At 42.0% G+C, this 18505-nt stretch overlaps 1 protein-coding gene across 5 annotated transcripts in view; it reads left to right on the plus strand.

Annotated features, from left to right (window-relative positions):
* TSPAN5 (tetraspanin 5) overlaps positions 1-18505 on the plus strand; it is a 187097-nt gene that overhangs the window by 69339 nt on the left and 99253 nt on the right. For 3 of the 5 annotated variants that reach the window (XR_005197932.1, XM_037734131.1, XM_037734133.1), the window contains exon 1: positions 910-1122. The exons of the other annotated variants lie outside the window; for them this stretch is intronic. Coding sequence is in view for 2 of the 3 variants with exons in the window: in XM_037734131.1 (XP_037590059.1) it covers positions 925-1122 (198 nt within the window). In the remaining variant the exon portion in view is untranslated. Of the gene's footprint in view, positions 1-909; positions 1123-18505 lie in introns of those variants that run through there. 5 annotated transcript variants of the gene reach the window in all.

The raw sequence follows: 18505 nt of genomic DNA on the forward strand, positions 1-18505 counted from the left end.
TTTCTGTGATCCTCTGCGGTCTCTGTTACTGGCTACCCCATTCATGTGACATCGGCACAGTTGGCTCATTTGAAAGGCTCCTCAGTGATGTCTTGAAAGCCTAATGCCTTTTCATTTTATCTCTTTCATCCTGCAGGCCAGGATGAAGTTAATTCATTTTAACTTTCTGAGACACAACCACTTATACAAAACAGGAAAATGAAAGGACTCTGAAAAGTGTGACACAGAATATCCAGTTTGCAGAATAGACTGTGCAGGGTGGGAGGACGGCTGACGATGGGTTTCATTTAGGAACTTGAAGTGAGAAGACAGGGCAAAAGTGTAGTGAACACCTTCAGGGAGACATCAGAGAGACCAGTTGTTATTTGAAAACTTGGAAATATATAGGCTTTGTGGCCCCAGGTCCAAGCACGTTGGTCTTTATGAAGATGGCGGTGTGCCCTGCTTCACTGGGGTATGGATGGGCGGAGCTTCTCTTGCAGACTTGCTTGTCTTCCCCAACCCTGCCCACCTTCTTTAGAGGAGTGAAATATGTTCAGTCTTCATGGAGCTGAGAAAAAGGCAGACAGACAACCGAGGAAGAGGCTAATAAAAAGGCTTCTTTGGAAGGTGTGAGATAAATTGGCAGCGTGGCCACCCAGGAAAACACAATGGGGCTTTGCTTGCAACTAACAACGCTAGAAATCGTGGTGTCTGGGTACCATGGGATGTGAGCTGTGGGAGCCTCAGCCTGCATGTGGAAGCTGGGCTCTCTAATTGGATCACTGGCACACACAGTGCTGTTGCCTCTCCTCTGCCTGTGTCCCCCAGAGCATCTATCTGCTTTTGTTACTGCAGTGTTATGAATGCCCTACTTTGGCGCCCTCCACTTTTCCTGAAGGCAGGCTGGGAAGGAGCCCTTGGCATGTGTGATGGCTGCGCTGCATGCTGGCCATCGAAGGATGTCCATCTGAGGAAAAGCTGCTCTCCCTCAGCCCTCACCCTTGGCTTTTGCCCCACCCGGCCTCCCATCTGCCAGTGCGTTCAATTTCCTGCCTTTGTCCAAGAGGCAGGACAGGGCACGACCACTTTGGCTCCCCTTTTCCATCTGGAAGCCAAAGTCACTCCTCCAGTTTGAGAACTGTGAGTTTCTTGTGTATGCTGCTGGCTTGGTAGGAATATGAGAATGGGAATTCTAACTCTTGCCGTGTGAAAAGTTGGCAAGGGTGCATGTGCTGCGCCATTGTGTGTTATCTGTAAGGGAATTGCAAAAACAAGTGTCTAGAATTAGATTCAGTGCTTCAGGACCCCCTCTCCTTTCTCCATTTAGATTCCTCAACAGAAGCTGCTTTTCGCTTGATTAACTGTAACAAACTCTCTTTGGAGTTTAGTATTTTGGAAGCTGCATTGCCAAAGGAAAATCATTATGTCTGCTGTAAAAGCCCCAAATAAATTCCTCCTAGGGTAAACGGAGAAAAAAGAATAGAAGGGTTTAATCTGTCATCTTGCCTATTAGTGAAATACTACTGAGTGACCTAGTTCATTTACATATTAAATGTGCTAGACCTATTTGTGCCTTTTTTAAAACTTGTTACCTTGGAAACGATGCCTTGGCGCAGAAATTGCACAAGGCCAACAGCTAATCTGCAGTCTGCTTTCTTCACACGGACGAGTCAGCTAATGGGGAAAGGTTGGATTTTCCCAAAACGTCTTCAGTGGTTAGTAGAAAAAGGAGAGGAAGGAGAAAAAGTGAGAAAGATGTATTATCCTGGTAACATTTTCAAAATAGGACTTTTAAACTAATTAGAAGGGGTTTTACGTAGATTTAAAAGGAAAATAATAGTGTGGCCTCTTACAATTTCAGTCTACTTTTAAAGAACTTTCCCAGTGCATTTGGTAGCACTGGCATGAAAAGGATGAGCTATCAACTGACCATGAATTCTAAACCTACTTTTAAGGAATCTTGACTCTCTCACTGCTTTGTTGCAATAGCACTGGTTCTTCCGGATTGTTTGGTGGTGTGTTATGATATTAGGCCAACTTTTTAGGAGTCTGAGAAGCAGAATTTAAAAATAGGATTTAGTCAGCAGCTACAGAGCAAAATTTCAGCCCATCTTCCCACCTGAATTTGCAACCCGCAAGTCCTGGGGGAGCAGGGACCCTTAGTGATCTTCCACAGTGTCTCATTTTACAGTGGAGGAGATTGGCACTCGGAAAGGTGAAATAAATTGCCAAGGGCATCCATCTGGTTTGGGGCAGTCTAGACTAGAAAACTGGCTTCTTATCTTTTGCAGCCCTATGGATGGAACTGGAGGCCATTGTCTTAAGTGAAATAACTCAGAAACAAAAAGTCAAATACCACCTGTTCTCACTTATAAATGGAAGCTAAACAGTTGATCCACATGGGCATAGAAAGTGGAATAATAGGCCGAGCGTGGTGGCTTACGCCTGTAATCTTGGCACTTTGGGAGACTGAGGCGGGCGGATCACTTGAGGTCAGGAGTTTGAGACCAGCCTGGCCAACACGGTGAAACCCCATCTCTACTAAATATACAAAAATTAGCTAGTATGGTGGTACATGCCTGTAATCCCAGCTACTTGGGGGGCTGCGAGAGGAGAATCACTTGAATTCGGGAGACAGAGGTTGCACTGAGCCAAGATCGCACTGTCACACTCCAGCCTGGACGACAGCTAGACTCCTTCGGCAACAAGAAAAAAAAAAAAAAAAAAAAAAAAAAAAAAAAATGGAATAATAGACATTGGAAACTACAAAAGGTGGGAGGATGAAGATTGAAATGTTACCTGTTAAGTTACAGTGTTCACCATTCAGGTCATGGGTACACTAAAAGCCTAGAGTTTGCTGTTTTGCCATATATGCATGTCAGAAAAATCTGTACTTGTACCCCCTAAATGCACACAGATTTTTAAAAAAACTTTTAAAAATTAGGTCTCTTGACTCCAAATCTAGTGCTCTTTCAACGTTAGTCCTGACACAGATAAGACACTTGCCTTGAGTTCTGTCAGAGGTAAAGTTGGGTGAGAAGAATGTTATTCTCTTTAAGCCAAACCCCAGCCAGCTTACTTGGGAAACTGTGGAAGGACGACGCAATGTATCCGCAAATGTGAAATCCCTTCTTAGTGGTATTTGTTGTGGATAGAAGGGATTAGATTGAGTCTGGAACTTTGGGCACTCTGAGGATAAATTGTGCCTTCTCATTGAAGACACATTCGATTCTCTTGGTCACTCCCGTTTTCTGAAGTTCCGTTTACCATGCTTTGCAGTGGCGATAGACCTATTACATGAAGAGATAAAATTCTTTTAGGCTTTTTCCTCTTAAAAACTTGGGATAAGGACAAGTTACCCTGAGGCCATCACAGTTTTTCTAAAGAGACTTTTAGCAAGGAAATGATTTTTCAAATATAGTGTAGGATTTGGGGCATGACTTTGAACTGGAAAGTCTACATATAAAAGTAGAAAATAGTGTGTAATATCTTTGCAAATACTTCTGTGTATTCATTTCTCATTTGTAAATATGTTTTCTTACCTGCGGGCTCAAGCAGTGACAGTGTGTTTGTTTGTTCATTCAACTGTGTACTATGAAGGTGCTTGGGAAGCAGAGAGGAGTATTGTATGCAATCTCTGGCCTCAGTAATACTTGGGCATATGTGTTTATTCAGTAACCGGGCATTTTAAAAGAAAAAGAAATGAGTATTTTGACTGCTCACATATAACAGGAATGATTGAATAACTTTTCCATAAGATGGCATTAATTCAAGTGTCCTTATTTTAGTAAGAGTATTTCAGGCCAGGTGTGGTGGCAAACACCTGTAGTCCCAGCTACTCAGGAGACAGAGACAGGAGGATCCTTTGAGTCCAGGAGTTGGACTCCAGCCTGGGCAACAAAGCAAGACTCCATCTCTTAAAAAGAATAATTGAGAAGGTCTCTGTAAAGTCTCACCTCTTATTTTCCTCAAAACAAGCTTTGGTGCCATAGGGTATATAGTAGGGTCCCCTGGCCTTTGGAACAGAGGATTGAGATTAGAAGATGGGAGTGGGAGAGGGAGGGGGAGCCAGGGGCAAGCATGGCAAAGTTCCAGAGTCTTTCTGTGTGAAAACCACAGAACCCTACATTAACTGTCTAGTGGATGTCAGATGGGGAGAGAGTGGGGAAGCAATGAATAATAGCAGTCACAGATGCAGGAGCCACATCTCCTCCTGGGCACCTTACATGCATCCTCACATTTATTCCTTCTTCTCACCCTGTGAGGTTTGGTCCAGTTGCTATTCCCAGATGGCTGATGAGGAACCTGGTGCCGTGAAGATCAGCAACATGGCCAGGGTCGTGCAGTGAAGTGATGAGCAGGAGTTAGTCCCAGTCTTTCTGTTGTCTGAGCTGACCAGCTTTTGCCCTCACACAGTACTCTCTCCTCTCTCATCAAGTCAAAAGTGGGTCAGGACCATGGGGTTCATTTTCTTCCTCCTTTTTATCTTCAAAATGGAATCTCTGTTTTGCCTCTTAGAGATTATTGATATAAGAAAGGCTGGGAGTTAAATGATGAGATCATATGGACACACAGAGGGGAACAACACACCCTGGGGCCCAGTGGAAGTTAGAGGGTGGGAGGAAGGACAGAATTAAGAAACAACAGATGGGTACTGGGCTGAATACCTGAGTGATTGAATAATCTGTCCAACAAACCTCCACAACACAAGTTCACCTATGTAACAAACCTCCACTTTAAAATAAAAGTTAAAAAAAAAAACTTCACATCAATAAATAAGTCAGCCTAAAAAGGGAGACAAAATGAAGGAAAATTACACGAGAGTGTTAAGAATAGTAGTGAAAACGTAGGACAAAACTGGTAAAATGAAGTAGAAAATAGAGGAATCGCATACATAATTTTGACTTCCAACCCACTTTGCCTTAAGTTATTTCTGTTGACAAGTTGAAGTTGGGTTGAGGGGATGGGATTAGGTGATGTGGGGGTAAATACAACGTTCTATTTTCTGATTGTAAGTAGATCTGCCTTCCCTCCCTCTAGTGCTTGTATATGGTACCAAGGAATATGTTTTGCTTTTTGTCTGACAAAGGGAGTTCACAGCATGTAACTGTTTGATACCTTTTGTGGGTACCAAGCACACTGTTCTTCATTCCAGTGATGAGTGCCTTAATACAATAAAGTCAGCATAATCCTTGCCTCCAGGGAGCTTGCAGTTTAACAAGGGGGCAAATGATTACAATTTAGTGGGGTTAGTGCTGAAGAGCATTGAGGAAGAACTTAGTGTATGAATCCATCTCTGAACTTTAGTGATGTGGAAAATAAACTATCAGATATCTTGGACTTCATTGTACAAGCATCTTGAACTCCTCAGAAAATTGTTCTGCAGAATTATTTGCCACGAGATTTGTGACTTGAAGTCTAGTGTTTAGATCACAGTGAACGTTTTGGAGATGAGATTTGTGCTCATGTCTGTGGCAAGTCAATGTGTGGTGAATGCCTTCTTGTACTGATTGTCAAAATGGAAAGCAATCTCTTTGCATGCTTTTCTATTTCATTTTCTTTATTAGCACACATGTCACGGGCATTTCTCTTCCTTGCAGTTTTGTGTGCACTTACTCCTACACAGAGTCACTGTTAGAGTGGCTAGGGCTCAACATCTTGATCAGAACCTGAGCTGCTGCCCTCTGGGCCCCTGTTTTCCATCAGCTCCAGTGGGGATGGCACCAGGTTCAGGAGACTGAAGAAGAGACCCCAGAGCCGGCAAATGCAACGTGGGGTTGTGTTGGGGGCTTACATACAGGGGAGAGGGCCCAGTGGCTGTGGGCTAGACATGAGAACTGCAACCACTTGCAAAAGGTATGCAGTTTATATTGCACTTTCACTTAGCACCCTTTCTTTAACAATGGCCACCTGGCAACCTTCATCATCCTCCCAACTCAGAACCTCCATTTCCTTACAGCCCATGTTCCACAAGATGGGCTGAGGGCTCAGATGTTCCTCATAGACAAGGTGGCCACTTCCAAATCCCTGGCTCAGAACTCTGAACACATTCAGGGGCATCTGCCATATGGGATTACTCTTAGAGTACGTTTAAGTTACTGCTCTCAGGTGCATTTACTGTACACCCCTAAGTGACTTCAACTTCTAGTCAGTCTAATGAAATTTCATTTCATGCGGAGGCTCTCTTAGACAAAAGTTACGTCTATAAGCAAATTACTGGCTGTACAAGTTACTTTGAAATATTCCTGGTGCTGTAAAAAAAAATCAGAGTTAAGCTGATCAGAGACAAAGGGAAGAAATTACCCTTTTCTTTTTAATGTGCAGCAGCATATGCACTAATGGTACAATCACAGAATATTAGGTTGTTAATACAATAAATGTTAATCATTTTGGACTTTATTGTGTTCTTCTTGTTTGTGGAGTAATGTAATTGTGACAGAGTAATTAATACCCTGCAGAGGGACTAGCAGTCAAGATTGAGATAAAAGAACAAGGAGAAGAGCAGAATTGCCTAAAAGACAGGAGCGTTTAAAAAGTGCTGAGGCATAAAGTTTCCTCAGGCTCATTTTTACCTTCCCTGACTGTAATTATACATTTCGGCATCCAGTAGTGCTACTCAGCTGGGTTATACAGGTAAAACCTATTATTAATAGAAATGATGGGGTTCTGAGGTGGATCAGGTTTTTCCCTTTAAGCTTGGTGTCCAGCCAAGCCACCAGTCCTCAACTGGTGCTTTGCTGTGGGTTCAGAATGGCTTTTTTGCTCTGTAACTTACTTATTTTTATTATTTGTTATTCAAGGATCTTTTGGTCATTTATTCTGCACAAATCTTAGAAAATGACAGCCAAATAAGGAGGGATTCCCCCCAATGAGTACTTGTTTTTATAACAGACCATGGTGGGCCTCTCAGTGCCAACAGATTGTTCCCGTTACTTTTTATCCCCTTTGTATTGGCCCTGGGGTTTCTAATGGTCAGCCTTTGCTTTCAGGTTGGAGCTATTTGACCAAAACAAGAGAGGTTTGAGAAGAGGTAGTGGAGAGGAGAAGGTGCAGATCTAGCCAGAATCTTTTGTTTTCCACAGAAACTAGAGATGGAAAACTCCCTAAGAATCAGACCCTGTGGCCTTGTCTTTGCAGTCCCTGCCCAGGCAGTAAAGAGGCCGCTCTGTTCTTCCCGCATGGGTCTCCAAGTGGCTGACACTGTAAATATTCTGAGCGGCAGGGTTCTCATTTTTGAATCAAAAAATAGGCTTTCATGCTAAATTATTAAACATTCTGTGATTTGGTTTTAAAATCAAATAAGTAACTCTATGAATGGATTAGACACCCTCCCCCAACCCAAGTTTCCTTTTAATTATTTGTTCTCCCCTGTTCTTCATCTTGGACTTCACAGCCATCGTCTCCATGTTCTGATGTCTGTTCTTCTCTCGCTGACTTCTCTCTGGGTAGCCTTCTCCAGGTCGGGTTGTTCCACTGTCCCCCAACTCCCTGTGAAGGAAGATTGAAGCTGATGTAAATGGAGCTTCCTGCCTGCCCTGGAAGTCTGAGTCAAGAGTAATTTTACCCTCCTCTTTCCACAGTTTCTTTGAGAGTAAAAAAGGTCAGCTGGACAACTGGCCTTGCTGGGCTCAAGGAGTTGGGGTCAGATGATGTTTCCATGAACTGTTTCGTTGGGGTCAGATGGACTCAACTGTGCAGTCCACATCATCTGCCCTCATCTGCACTGACCTGATGATGGTAGGTGGCCACAGCCTAAAATAGTTTCTCAGAGACTTTTGTGTGTGAAACCTACATATGAATGTGTTTATGTTTATAGATGAGCAAGAGCCTATTTTGCTTAAAGAGGGTAGTGGAGATTTTGACTTCAACTAACGTATCTATTTTCTCTCCACTAACGGATATGGAAGGTTTTCTCCTAGATGAATATCTGGAGAGAATCACGAATGAGAAAAAAAATGCTGTTGTGTACTGTTAAAATATCAGAAAACGGTTATTATCATCAATCATATATATGATATGTTCATTCTTTTAAAGGATAATTTAAGCATTCTTTACATAGGGTTTTTAAAAAATCTATTCGTGTCTAATATAAATGTGTGAAACATTTCACATAAATTTTCACATAGTAATTGGGACCAAATTATTTGCTGTCTTTTGTGTCTTTCACATTGTTTATGAAGATCTGACTTGAATAAACAGGTTAGGAGCTTTTGCCCTCTGTAGCTAAGCCTAAATGTCCTGATGCCGCATAAGACAGCTGGGATTAGAGAAACTCTTGAAAAGCAGGATTGGTAATGGGAAGTGATAGCTGTGTGTGAAAGCCTTAATGCTGAAGTGCATTCTTGTAATGCAATTTTCTTGTCTGCCTTGTTATCTGACAGTTTTAGTGGGAAAAATAATAGCAATGTTATTTCAAAGAAATGGTTAAAAAACAATCAAACTTAATAGAAAGCAGAGCCTGGCCTTTGGTTAAACACTCATTTACTTAGCTGTCTCCCTCCTTTTAAGAAACAGAATCGTGAATCCTTCCTGTACTTTTGCGTGGGTTGATATTAACTCTCTCAGCTTATTCACTGTCCACCTAAAAGAACAGTTTGGGGCTCCAGAAATTGACCTTGCTCTGGTTCATGGGTAAAATGCTGCACTTGGGCACAGGTTTGCAGAGGATGAGTATTGTTTCTCTTCCTCTGATGGAGATTTATGGCATTCCTGATAAAGGAAGAAGAGCGTGTTTGAGAATGCTGGAGGATGTTGAAGTGAAGCTGGGAACATGACGGCCAGCCTGGGCTCCTGGGGATGGAGGATGGTCATGGATGCTGTGTTGCAATTGACTGCACTTGGGGACCTACAGGCAGCACCTGTTCTGCTCTAACAGTTTTGTGGGGAGGACAGTCACCCACCAGAGCCCCCCATCCAGCACGTCTCCCTATTTCCTTGGCATTAGTAAGTACATCAGAGATATTTATCTATGTATGAATGCACACAGGCCAGTGCAGTCAGTGTTGTGGGGCATACAAAGGTAAAAAATGGATCTTTACCCTCTAGAAGCTTTCAGCTGGTGTGCATAGGGGAAGGTGTGCTTTAAGGAAGTGTCATATGTAGTATAGAGGAAAGAATTCCCAAGGAGGACTGGGGAGGTGGGGAAAGTATGCTTTGGATATGGAAGAAAAGTGGTATTGTCCACCTAAGAGAATAGTGCCAAAGATAGTTTGCACAGCGTCTGGCAAGTCTGGTAAGTCCTAAAAGGCCAGGCACAGTGGCTCATACCTGTAATCCCAGTACATTTTTTTAGGCTGAAGTGAGCAGATCACTTGAAGTCAGGAGTTCAAGACCAGCCTGGCCAACTTGGCAAAACCCCATGTCTACTAAAAATATAAAAATTAGCTGGGCGTGGTGGCATGAGGCGGGAGTATCACTTGAACCCAGGAGGCAGAGGTTGCAATGAGCTGAGATTGTGCCACTGCACTCCAACCTGGGCGACAGAGCAATACTCTGTTTCAAAAGAAAAATAAAACAAGTACTGATAAATACTAATTGAAAGAAGGAAAAAGTCTAGGGGAATTATTTCTTGGGGAAGAGCTAAGAGGAGTTCATCTGTAAATGGACAAACTGAATATCATTCCAAGATTACTTTCACTTTAAGTATTTAAGGGTACTGTGAATGAATTCCTTCACAGGTGTGTTGGCTCTACAGGGGTAAAGGTGATGGGACTTCCAGTTAATGTTGCAAGTTCACGTCTCAAAGGGAGGTTCTGTGAGACTTGGGCTGCGTTCTGACCACACAGCTTTGCATAATTGATTAATTCTGCATAGCTGCTTGAATTCCTTTCCTAAAATAAATTTCACTTTCTAATTAACTCTCCAGAATTAATAAGTGCCAAAAAACAGGATGTGTGTTGAATCTTGTGATCTAATGTGACGCTGCCAACTCACACAGATTTAAGGTATAATTAATAATGCTGAATCTTGGAGGGAATTCTTAATTCCTGAATTGGTAGACAGATCTCTAAAAGTAGCTAATGCTTATCATGTTTACCATGTGCCAGGCACTGTGCTGAGGACTTCACCCAGTGTACCTCCTTTGATCTGTTTTTATTATCACAAACACCCTAAGAATGAGTATTATGGGCATCTCCATTTCTAGAGAGGTAAAGTCATCCACACAGCCAATTGACACAACCAGTAAATAGTGGAACTGGATTTGGGCTGAAAGAGTCGGGCTGTGGAGCCAGTGTTTCTAAAGGCCATGTGACATTGCTTCTTTTTTCTTTCTCTTGGGTGTTCCAGTTTTCCTTGAGGCTTTGTCATTGCTGCTTTCTACCTGCCGACACTCTTGTCAAATGTGATAAACAGCAAAAATTGAGATAGTACAGATCCAAAATAGATGGACCCTGATAGGTGCCACAGATAAAGAAAGTTGTTGGCAAATGACATCACTTGTGTAATGGTAGGTCATGCATTGGAGGTCGGTTGTGGAGCGATGCTGTGAGGGAAGAGTACACGGACATCTCTGGGATGGGAGAAGGCAAATGATGAGGGGACTTGGAGTTTCAGGGGTAAAAACAATAAAGATCTGGTTGGCAAGTTTCTTGGCAAATTTTAAGGGTGGTAAACATTTAAAATCAGTATGTCGGTAGCTTCTGCTTGAGAAGTGCCAGGTACTTCACAAAACTTAAATATAATATGTGGGCATTAGGTTTGAAAGCAGGGATGGTACTCTTCTGGCTTCTCTGTTAACAAAAATATGAGAAAGAAGTATGAATAATTTTTTTTTTCAAATCGAGTTTTAGATTTGGGGTTTTATTTTTAGGCAGAATATAAAACAGTTATTTTCTATTTCCATGAATACTAGGAGAGGAGACTTAATAAAATGCAATAAATATGCTGGGCATGGTGGCTCATGCCTGTAATCCCAGCACTTTGGGAGGCCAAGGTGGGCAGATCACCTGAGGTCAGGAGATTGAGACCAGCATGGCCAACATGGTGAAATTCCATCTCTACTAAAAATACAAAAATTAGCCAGATGTGGTGGCATGTACCTGTAGTCCCAGCTACTCAGGAGGCCAGCGCATGAGAATTGCTTGAACCTGGGAGGCGAAGGTTGCAGTGAGCTGAGATTATGCCACTGCACTCCAGCCTGGGCAACAGACTGAGACACTGTCTCAAAACAAAAAACAAAACAAAACAAAAAATGTAATAAATAGGTTTATACTAAAAGAAAAATTATTCTTAGGCCTGGCTTTTTAGACAGGGTCTTGCTTTGTTGCCTAGGCATGATCACAGCGCACTGCAGGCTTGACCTCCTGGGCCCAAGTGATTCTCCAACCTCAGCTTCCAAGTAGCTGGGACTATAAGTACATGCCACCATGCCTGGCTAATTTTTTTAGTTTTTTTGCCCAGGCTGGTCTCAAACTTCTGACCTCAAGTGATCCTCCTGTCTCGACCTCCCAAAGTGTGTTGGCTGGGATTACAAGTATGAACCACTCCTAGTGGCCCATGACGGTTTTTGAATCAGAATGTTTGGATAATCAAAGATAATCAACATATTCTGCAAGAATAATCTAATTTGGTTGATATACAACTACGTTTGTTTCTAAATTTCCCCTTTTTGAAACAGGCAACATTTGTGGAGATTGTATGGTAATATAAGTTTAACTAAATTTTGTAACATTGCAGGTTGATTTTGAGTTAATTGAAACATCTGAAGTTTAATACATTGGCAAAGTGGATTGTGTATGTGAATTGAGGGAGAAAGAAACAATTAATACTGTTTGATGTTTTTTAATCATCTTGTAAATTATGTGAATGTCCAGAAGGCAATAGAATTACCTAGGTCGTCAGAGGCTGAGAAAGGACATAAACTTTTTTTTAAAAAAGGGCAAATGGATGGGAATGGCATTAGATACAATATTTAGGATATTGTAGTTTCTGATGAAAGAGGAAATGTTTCTAGAATATTATGTGACTTTTGTGTAAGATGTTGAATATTATAAATAAGGAGATTTTACTATTGTTGTTTTGTTTCTGAGGAAAAGAAACCCTTGGATTAGCCCCAGTGGCTCTGGCTGGTGAAATCACACAGTAAATAATCACAGACACCTCTTTTAGCAGAAAGAGAAGAGAATCAGCAGAAAGAGCTGGGGAACAAGATTCACTGCAGGCTTTCAGACTCCTCAGGTGGTATGTGTATTGAAGAGCTTAGAGCTGAAACATTAGCAGTTATATCATCTCATTGAAAAGAGACAGATAGTATGGGCTTAAAAAAAAAAAAAAAAAAACAACTCCCCCAGCCCATTAGAGATATACTATGTGCTCAGATACTTTTGTGAAAATTTAAAAAAACCTGTGTATAAATATGAGAGAGGATGTGTGTGTGTAGTGATAATCTTTTATGCCTTATATATATTAAACAACTTTCTATATTTTTTGTTTTCCAAATATTTGTATATGTCGATCCACTTTTTTCATGTTTAATTTGTACTTTATTTAAAGAATTTGCCACTACATCGTAAGATTTCCCTGTGTCCTGAGGTGTTCTTTGCAGAGGGGATTTTCAGGACTCTGCATTTCCTTTTCCACTCAGTGCACTGGCTCCGGCTTCTGCCGTTGTGTGCAATTCTCAGCTCCTACCCTCCAGAGTCAGTGCTTTTCCTGTGGCCCAGAACATTCCAGCATCCACCCTCTTCACTTGGCTAGCTCTTAATCTTCATGGTGCCCTTTTCTTGTTTAGGAGGACTTAAGTGCATTGGACAGTGGACAAAGATCATTTTAACTGGATTATAAAAAGCAGATTTCACTGGGAAGAATGGTCTCTAACTTCTTCAGTAATGTTGCCATTTATCATATGTCTGTTGAGGATCAGTCGCTAGGCACCCTTCGTGCTTTTGCGTAATAGCTACCCTGAATAAGCGTGAGGAGACAGCATTCCCATTTAGAAAAGATGAAACCAGGATTGGAAGTAGTGCATGAGTCAGGATGGGAAGCCAGGCCTGTCTGTCCTTTGACCACACTACTGTTTCTTTTCACTGTGACTCCCTAGTACACTGCCATGGAGGGAAGGGGAGAAACCTTGATGGGGTCCTTGGATGAAGCACTGCACTTATGCTAAAGATGATCAAGGTCCTGTTAGACTGGAAACATTCACTGTAAGACCTAGTGCCATAAGGTAAAGAGGTCTCTGGGAGAGTGCTCAAGATCTCTGAGGATAACTGTTTAAAAGCCTGTAAGAATTAGGCTTAAATTACTCCATGTAAGAAAGGTAAGTGCTCTTGGTGCAGGCGGTAAAATGAACCTTTAATAAAACTCTGTGGGGAGGAACTCTGCCCATCAACTGTTGGTAAGTTTAGAAAAAATAAAGAGATGCAATTCAAGTTCAGTGAGTAGGTAAAATATGTGCTATTAAACCTTCAAGGATTTGAGAGATTGGCTATTTTTGGTGACGAGGGTTAACTTGAGGATTAATGAGTCAAAAGATCTGGAAAGTTAAAATTTCCCTGCTCTGCACCATCTGATTTAGTTCAACAAATACTTTCCCAGGTGAAATGGAATCATTAGCCTTGTAGGAAACTCTTGGCCTTTTTAAAATAATGACATTGTAGCCAGTTTTGTAAATATAGTTGATGCATGAATCTGTTGACCATGGATCAGATTAATTTTGTAATGCCCGCAGGGGAGGCAGTTGGTGAACCGGTTTCTCTGCGTCATAGCAGCAGTGTTAATGACCCACTTGTACCATGAGATTCTAACATTCTTGAGTTACCTAAATGCTTCAGTGTTCCCAGCCATATAATTTTAAACTGTATGTACATTTTGGGGGTAATTTTTATCCATCTTTTGTTTAAAAAATAAACTAAACCAAAGTAAAATTCAGAACATTTTGTACTTCTGCTTCTTATTAAGATTGTTTAGTCCTTGGTGGGTGATGTGAGAAGATCAGCACTTAACAGTTTGAGAATTCTTGCTCTCATAAATCAAAATAGTATTCAGTGACAGTTTTCAAACAGTTTCAAGCGATGATTTAAATTCTCTTGTAGTTATCTACTTGAGAATAGCGTGGCTATGATTTTAAAGTTGATATTTCGGCTGGGTCATGGTGGCTCAAGCCTGTAATCCCAGCACTTTGGGAGGCCAAGATGGGAGGATCAGTTGATCCCAGGAGTTTGAGACCAGCCTGGGCAACATAGTGGGACTCTATCTGTACAAAATTAAAAATGAAAAAAGTTGGTATAAGTTTGCATTTTTAAATGCAATGGACAATAGATAGGAAAAATTGTTTATAAGATATATTTGCTTGTGTGTTTTTCTTCTCATATCACCAGGTTATACCACAGAGGAAAAATAAAATTTGGGGGACTCTAAGCCTGTTTACCCGATGTCTTCTGCAAGAGCCCCCTTCAGAAACTTCTAGCAATTGTTAGTGTTGCTTGGGTTAATAGCCATGGTCAAAGCATGAACAGAATAAAATAAAAATTTTCTAAATATAATGAAAGTCTGGTAATAACTGAGGAGCCAAGCATTCTCTCAATAACCTCTTTCTCCATAAGAAACGTGTAGCATTTTCCTTGGAGAAGGGTCTATGTTACTTTAGTTCAGCCCTTGATGAAAACAACATATGGTTAGTTTTATGAGGACTTAGAGACAGATGGTGACCTATAGGCTAATTATGCAGTGGGCAAGATTCTTTAAACAAATCACTGATTGTGACATGGTCCTTTCTCATGAGCTAGACAGTCTGGACTGTTTATTGTCACACTAGGTAAACATGTTCCAGGTGAATGAGGAAGAGGTGCCACATGAGGGAAGTGTATTTCCAACATCTTTTCATCTCTGTATTTATTTTAATGGCTAAAAGAGAAAAGGAAGTCAAGAAGTTAAAAGGGGAGAACACCAAAACCCCGGCGAGTGCTAGGATTGTGTTATTTTGGACAGCTAACTTTCCGGATAGCTGAGGCGTTCCCTCATTAAGCATAAACATTTTTCTTTTAATCAGTTTGACCTCTTTCTGAAGTCTTCCCTGCCCTCTGAAAACAGAATGTCTAAGACGTAGTAGGCTTTCTAGTGTTTATCTCACTTTATCTCCTTTCCCAAACATAAGCTTCATGAAGGTAGAGATCTCAGTCTGTTCTCTGCTGTGACCCTAGCTCCTGGAAGAGTGATGGCCACAGCAGCGTTAAACATTTGCTGAAGTCAGTGAGGAATTAATTAAAGCTCTTTAATCTTCAGAACTGTGTCACTCTCCAGGCTTTGTTCTCCCTACTTTGTAGACTGTTCAGGGACCCTCGAGTGCATAGTGCATGTGCTTATGGTCTTCATGTCCTTCTGCCCTAGCGTGGTGGCTCACAGCTGTAATCCCAGCACTTTTGGAGGCCAAGACCAGCGGATCACTTGGGGTCAGAAGTTCAAGACCAGCCTGGCTAACATGGCAAAAACCCATCTCTACTAAAATTACAAAAATTAGCCGGGTGTGGTGGTGCACTCCTGTAATCTCAGCTACTTGGGAGGCTGAGGCGTGAGAATCACTTGAACCTGGGAGGCAGAGGCTGCAGTGAGCTGAGATTGTACCACTGTATTCCAGCCTGGGTGACAGAATTGATATTGTGTCAATAAATAAATAAATAACCCTCTCACTGTATTGTAATTGCCTTTTCTTGTCTCTCTCCACCACTGGACTGTAACATCCTTGACAGCAGAAATTTTGGAGGTTCACTGTTATATCTACAATGTTTGGTAGTATGTATTGTTTCTTGAATGTGTGAACAAACTGATTCACCAAGGGAAATGGTCACTGCCCTGGGTCCTTTCCTTTACGAAATCCTATGAGGTAGAAAATTTCATGCCCATTTTACAGACACACAGCTGAGAGGAGCAACAATGATTTGCACCCAGGTTTGTCAGCCTCAAGGCTCACCTTCCACCATATGGGTAGCTTCTTGCCTTTACATAAACAAGGGCTCCCTTTTTGGTATCAAATATTCCTAACTTTGCATAGTATGTGTATTTTTTGCTTATCTCATCCAGAGTGGTTTAATAAAAATGCTATTATCAGTTTAGTAGTGCTTTTAATTACTGTTCGTCATTATACTAATATTATAAATTTGAAAAATAGCCGGAACAGTGTGTGGGAGAACTTCTTGTTGGTTGCAGTGCTCCAGGCTGCCTGGGGTTTGCCAGCCCCTGCAGTAACCCTAGGCACTCCCCCTTTCCCAGACTCCCCTCCTCCCTGCCAGCAGCCCCCTCTGCACTCCCACCCTCCCACCCCCCTGCAGCTCACCCTCCACTCGTGGCTATGGACTTCAGGGTCCACATGGTTCTTCACACCACCCTTCATGTGATGTGTGTCCCCTCTTTGGCTGTCCAGTTTTGCTTTAGCTCGTGGCCAGCCCATCTCCATTTCAAATTTGCTGCTTTATAATAAGCCTTTGGTTTCAAAGTCAGATGATCAGGGCTGCTAGAACTTGCTAGAATGAGGAAAATAAGTGACCCACTGCCCACTGAGAGTGAGCTACAGGAACTTTTACTATATGGATTTCTCTGTCTCTCTTTTTTTTTTTTTGAGTCGGAGTCTTGCTCTGTCACCCAGGCTGGAGAGCAGTAGTGCAATCTGGGCTCACTGCAACCTCCGCCTCCGTCTCCTGGGTGCGGTGTTTGCCTGCAGGCTCTGAGAAGCCCGGTTCTCAGGCCTTCTCAGGGTACTGGTAGGTGAGGCCCCAGCACGCATTGCTCACAGCCGGTTTGCTGAGGTCTGTAGGAAGTGGGATGTGGACATAAGGGGACTGGGGTATGAAAGAGCAGAGATGGCAAATGGGAGAGCATTTACCTGGTCGAGGGCTTAGGTCACAGCAATACTCAAAGGGAAAGCCGGCTTCAGGTGGATACTTTATTGAGTCCATCCCCCTCTGTTTCTGTTCCTCTCTCTGCCTAACCTATCCTGGCAGTAAGCTGGTTCAGACACTGTGTTTGTGTCTTTTCACGTGGCATTTTGCTTTTTTCCCCCTCTACCTTGCTAGGGCTGAACTTTGCAGTCAGCATTTATGTATGTCCTATAGACCAGGCAAATTTCTCTAATTTTATCTGTCTTGTCATTTTGCGATCTTTTAAATTTTCAGTCGATGGAAAATAACTGTTAATATGAATTGCAGTTTGGAAATTTTATGCCAGATGATGAAACTGAATGAATGTGTGGTGTTTATGTAGGCAGTGACTTACATATGGTTTGGTGTTTGGCTCATGTTCTAAATGTTTGCCTGTCTGTGGGCTGTCATAGATCTGGCATGTACCTTTATTTTATTGGGAGTTTCTACATGTGTTGCTGCAATCTCTCAGCTAAGACAGTATTTTTCAGTTCTCTTGCTATTTATTTTTTTACCACTTATAGGGTGAGATGAAGTAAAATTAGATATAATTTTGATGTTTGATTTAAAAATCAACATTTCCATGTTTAATTTAAACTTAGATATGATTTTGATGTTTGATTTAAAAATCCAAAATTCAAGAAGATGAAAGAATAACATTGATTCTTCTCTTTAAAGACAATTGATTTCCTTTGGCTGAAAAAGTTTTGTTCTCTCTTGATGGTCATTGTTTTAGATGTTCCCTTTGGACTCTGCACATCGCCATCACAGCACCTACTATGTTTACGAAAATAGTAAATTGACCTCTCTGCCAACACCACTGGACTGTGTAAGTCCCTTGAAGGCACGGGTCCCAAGTGACTGGCAGAGTAATATCTGGTACGTTGTAAACACTCAGTAAATGCTTGTGAAATGGATAGAGTGACCCGGCAATCTAATGAATACTGTCCTATCATGGTCCCGGCCAGTCATTGGATTGAGTGTGGTTACGATAGTGTCATCTCAAATGAACATATCTCGAATCACATCCAAGTTTAACAAATTTTCTTCTGTCTTGCCAAGGTGTGGGCCCCACTCTGAGTCCCAGAGATAGAAATTCAAGTCATATTTGCATCTCTTTTACCTCCTTAGTGTCTCTTGTCTTCTCCTCTGTTTTTCTCCACTCCTGCTGCCTCTACTCTAGTTTACACTTCTGGTCACCTTACGTCTGTAGCCCGTGAGCTAGCTTGCCGACACGAGCTCCCCCAGCCATCCTGCCCTTTGCCGAAGCCAGATCAGGCTGCCTCCCACATCCCTTCTAGTAGGACGTCCCTGCAGATAGTCAGAGTGGGTTTTCCCAAGGAGTTCTGCAGGGCAGTGTGTTCCAGTGGACATCCTTGGTTCCCTGAGGACTGGGGCTCCAAAATGGATTTTATGAGTCTAGCCGGAGCTAATCTCTCCATTGTGTTATCCCAGTTCAGGAAGTGGATATATAAAACCAGATTGTCTACTTACTGCCTTAAAATGAGAATAGAACTGTTTCTATTTCCATTTCATGGCCTGGGATTCTGGTGTGGGAACAACCAGTACATGTTTTCTTCCTGTAGCCAGGCCTGCTTGGGAAGCCAAATCATAATCAGATGCTTCCTTGGCCGGTATGGAGTGAAAACAAAGAGAAGTGAAGTGTCAGATGG

This window comes from Cebus imitator, unplaced genomic scaffold (assembly GCF_001604975.1).
Source record: "Cebus imitator isolate Cc_AM_T3 unplaced genomic scaffold, Cebus_imitator-1.0 Scaffold575, whole genome shotgun sequence".
Lineage (NCBI taxonomy): Eukaryota > Metazoa > Chordata > Mammalia > Primates > Cebidae > Cebus > Cebus imitator.